The sequence below is a fragment of the Theobroma umbraticum genome, unplaced genomic scaffold (assembly GCF_002168275.2).
Source record: "Theobroma umbraticum cultivar Fairchild unplaced genomic scaffold, ASM216827v3 scaffold_20.0, whole genome shotgun sequence".
Classification (NCBI taxonomy): Eukaryota; Viridiplantae; Streptophyta; class Magnoliopsida; order Malvales; family Malvaceae; genus Theobroma; species Theobroma umbraticum.
In genome coordinates, this window is record NW_018397266.1 from 6,651,765 (window position 1) to 6,655,783 (window position 4,019).

The 4,019-nt window shown below is 33.4% G+C and overlaps 1 protein-coding gene across 1 annotated transcript; it reads right to left on the reverse strand.

Annotated features, from left to right (window-relative positions):
• Positions 1–1,644: 1,644 nt before the first annotated feature.
• On the reverse strand, positions 1,645–3,497 carry CLE26 (CLAVATA3/ESR-RELATED 26). The gene is made up of 2 exons (XM_021437541.2): positions 2,915–3,497; positions 1,645–1,844 (listed from the first exon to the last, which is right to left on the reverse strand). The coding sequence occupies exons 1-2, from the start codon at positions 3,199–3,201 to the stop codon at positions 1,805–1,807; spliced, it is 327 nt and encodes a 108-aa protein (XP_021293216.1). The 5' UTR covers positions 3,202–3,497; the 3' UTR covers positions 1,645–1,804.
• Positions 3,498–4,019: the final 522 nt, after the last annotated feature.

A 4,019-nucleotide genomic window follows, 5' to 3' on the forward strand; every position in this document is an offset into this window, starting at 1 on the left:
AGCTTTAAAAAGTCTATTAGATTTTAAAAAAGAGTACAAAAACTTGATTGAATGTAATAAAAGAATAAAAATTTATCTAAAATTTTTTAAATTCATGCTTTATATGTTGAGACTAATAATTTATCCATGCTTGAGCCAATACAATATATCACCCCAACTTAAAACGGAATTTATAACAAGAGAATTTTCTCTTCAACTTAACACTTTCCTAAATACGTTGTTATTCATTTTCTTTCTCAATTTGTACATGGCATTAACGTTACTATGGAATCTTTTTTTTTTTGTTTGGCTATTGTAGAATGGTTTTGAAATGTATTAGTTAGATAATTTGCTAGCCAGACTAGGTCCATGATATTGACAAACGAAAAAAAAGTAACAAAAGCGAATAAAACAAAGCCTAAAACATATAATTTTCCACTATGATTTGAGCGTTGAATATGTCCAACCTCATAAAGAATATGGTTATGTTCTTGAATTTCATAAAATTCTTACAAGGTAAGACCATACAAAACTAGAAGAAAGAATAAAGCACGTGAGTAAATAATAGGAAGAGCCCATTTTAAAATTGGGCTCAGTTCAGTCCATAGATGTGGTAATACCATTATGCAGTCTTTCAATTCTTCCTAGACTTGACAGTGAATGTGGGAGCTGGTTTGTGTTATTGATTGGCGACTCCCTCACATGCAAAATGCAGGCAAAAGCTTCACCGGCTTGCATCTCCTTTTGCTTTTTGCCCTTTTTAGTAAATGCCTCAATTTGAATCTATCTTACTTTAGACCACTTCTTAGAGCAAACAACAAAAGATGGAGACTGAATAATAAAAAGGTTAAATTTTGCGTGGAGAGAGCAGAGCAGCCCTCTTTTGATTTTTGGTTGGCTTTGATGAGAATATATAGCGACTATATGTATGTATATGTTTATCTCATTCTTTTTCTCTCTCTCTTTTGTGTTCTCCTTGGATTGCCACGATCGAGATATAAGAATCTCATGCATGTTTACTAAGTTTGAATGGACACAAAGACCAAAACAGTCCCAGCTCCCACACCCAAGAATCCAGAGAAAAAGACTAACACACAAAGATGTAAAACAACTTTTTCTTTTATGAGCTTACACCTTTAATTGGTGGATTCACTTTAGTTTTGGAACTCATGCCCAGTGCGCACCTTTTCTAGAATAAAACTCAAAGCTTTGACAAGTACAGTAAACAAACCCAAGCACCCAAAGCCAAAGAACCATTGATTGACAGGTAGACGGATTTTGGATTTTGGTACACGTCCTGTCATACATGCATGGCTGCAAAGAACATATTTCCCCACTTCCAAATTCTCACCTACTGTTCTTTATCTCTCCCCCTTCTCCCTCACTCCCTCTCACTTGTTTGGTTTTTTACCATGCAAAGATTGAACTCCACATCTGCTGCTCACGTTTTTCTTCTCCCACACAATTAACGAACTAATTATAATATATTTTCTTTAAGAAAAAAGATAGAGACACTTAAAGTTGATATAGAAAAGGCTAGCTATCTGCTTAATATCTCTCTCCCTAGATGCTTTTGATGGTGAAGCATATTTTGTAGTATGAAACAAGCTTCCATTTGTTTACTCCTCTCCCAGCACGTCTCTCCATAACAATTCTTGTTTGTTAAAAAAAAAAAAAATACATGCAGGCTTAATTGGATATTCAAATATTTTCAGTATTTAAAGTCCCACTTCCAAAAAAAAAAAATACATACAAGATACGGCAGATACGCTGGCCTTTGTGGTCATCTCTTGCACTTTGGCTGAAGCTTCCCATACTTTGATGCCTAAGCTTGTCCAGGCGGTCGTCTCGAGTTGCCAGTTCTCCTGTGAAGAAGGAAAAGACTAATTAATGGATAATGATGTATAGGATCACAAATCAAGCATCTAATTAAGTGGTAAATATATATAATTACTTAACCAGCTTTGTTACTTGAAAAAAATTTACGTACGCCAAAATGGCAATTCATTGTATGCTTAGGAGTTGCTAGGTCAGCTTTTACTGATTTGGTAATCAGCTACATCACAGCCAAGTTCGAAAAAGAGAAAAAAAAAAGGTTTATTGCAGATTTTCATTACAACTAATGAAAAGGAGAGAAAGAAAAGACCAAAGAAAAAGTCACCATACAAAAAAGTAATTAAAGGCTTTGTAAATGCAGTATGCTAATGATAATTAGGTTTGGATAAGCAAGATTAAGAGATGGAATAAAGCGAAGAGACCGGCTTTATTTCCTTTTCTTTTTAATGGCGATTAAAACATAATGGACCACATGTACAAAAGGACTCAATGTAACAGTTAAAAGCATATATACATATACATATTTATATATATATATAAGCCTCCAAGATTTCATAAAAATTCTTTTTTTTGTAAAATATTAAGGAAGAAGCCATCTTTTTTATGCGTTTAAACACTCAAATTTAAGGGCAAATGTGTACACATAATACCCGATATATAATAATACATGTAACACGTTCTCCAAATTGCAGAAAAGATTACAAATTACTAAAATGATTTTGGTCTTAAAGTTGTTTGTAACTGGAATGAAAACTTTAGCATGAAAAAATATTTACAACTAATTAAAACACTTCCTGAAGACTTCACAGAAAGAAAAAAAAAAAACAAAGCGAAAAAGGAAGGAAGAAAACCAAATTAGCTATATATATATATTTATATATTTAGTCTAATTATTCTTTCCCATGGCTATTCAAAAGAAAAATTATTCTTTCCCATAATATTAGAAAACAAAAAGATATATATATATATATATATATTTATGCAAACCATGTATATTATTCGGATAAACTGATAATAAATTTCAACCAGGTTGTCACATACAATAGCATATAATTTATGTTGGCCAGATAATGAAAATGTACAGTATATAAAGTCACACCTGTTATGAATAGGATCTGGTCCATTAGGAACTCTTCTTTTGCTCATGTAGTTGAGATCCAGCTGCGGGTGCCCATCACTCAACAACTTTCCTCTAGCTAATACCTTCACATGCTCCTGCCGCTTTCCCGTCGATGATGATGGCTCAGTTGTTAACGTCGTCTTTGTTTTGTTCCCTTCACTTTGCAGTGTCCCAACTAACAAAACTAAGATAAACCCCAATACTACGAGTGTTCCAAACAGGGCTTTAGAGAACAAAGAACTACTACTACTGCTACCACCGCCCATGATTAATTATTTTCCTTTATATATATTTCCTATATTTAATTTCTAGGACATAGAGGGCGGAGGGAGGGAAAAAAAGAGTTTTAAAGGGAGATTATTATCGTTAAATGATGATTGGAATACGGTTTATAAGAGGAAGGAAGGAAAGAAGAAAAGAAGATAAAGAGAGAGGGTGGGTTAAGGCAAGAATTTTTTGTTTTTTAGGTGATGAGGCAGTTGTTTTTTTTACTTCATGGTTGGTATTCTTTATAGAGAGGGGGTGGAGTACGCCGATTCTGTTTTCACTTTCTCCAAGAGAGAGAGAGAGAGAGGACACAGCTGGTTTCGAACGTGACATGGAGGGAACCCCTTTGCTTTATACGCTGATCTTCTTTTGCTTTGAGTTTGGGCATTTTCATGCACTTAAATACCAAAAGACGACCTGCCTTACCTACGAGAAGAAGAAAGCATTATACTTTAGATACTCCATGGAGTTGGAAGTGATGTATACGGCTCTAAAGATTTGAGGCATAACTTCTTTATAACTTAGGCTGCAATTGATACTTTTTAGAAGATTAATCATATTCTAGTGTTTTGTATGACAGAAAAGTAAGAGATTCAATACACCGTAATAAAAATTATATATATATATATATATGTACGATGAATGAAAAACACGAAGAGAAATCGTTATTATCTCCCTTCTTTGATAAATAACTAGAGAAACAACTTACATTTCCTATACCCTATAAACCTATCCTTTTCTATAAGAAGAAAACATACTCGATTCATTATTCATTTTATTTTACCCACATGTTTTGGTATATGACTTTATATATATA

What these genes read in the sequence shown, in the direction of transcription:
- CLE26 (XM_021437541.2), bottom strand. Translation starts at nt 3,201, where the DNA reads ATGGGCGGTGGTAGCAGTAGTAGTAGTTCTTTGTTCTCTAAAGCCCTG. An exon ending in CCAGATCCTATTCATAACAG is followed by an intron (nt 1,845 to 2,914) that starts GTGTGACTTTAT and finishes CCTTCTTCACAG; the next exon opens with GAGAACTGGCAACTCGAGAC.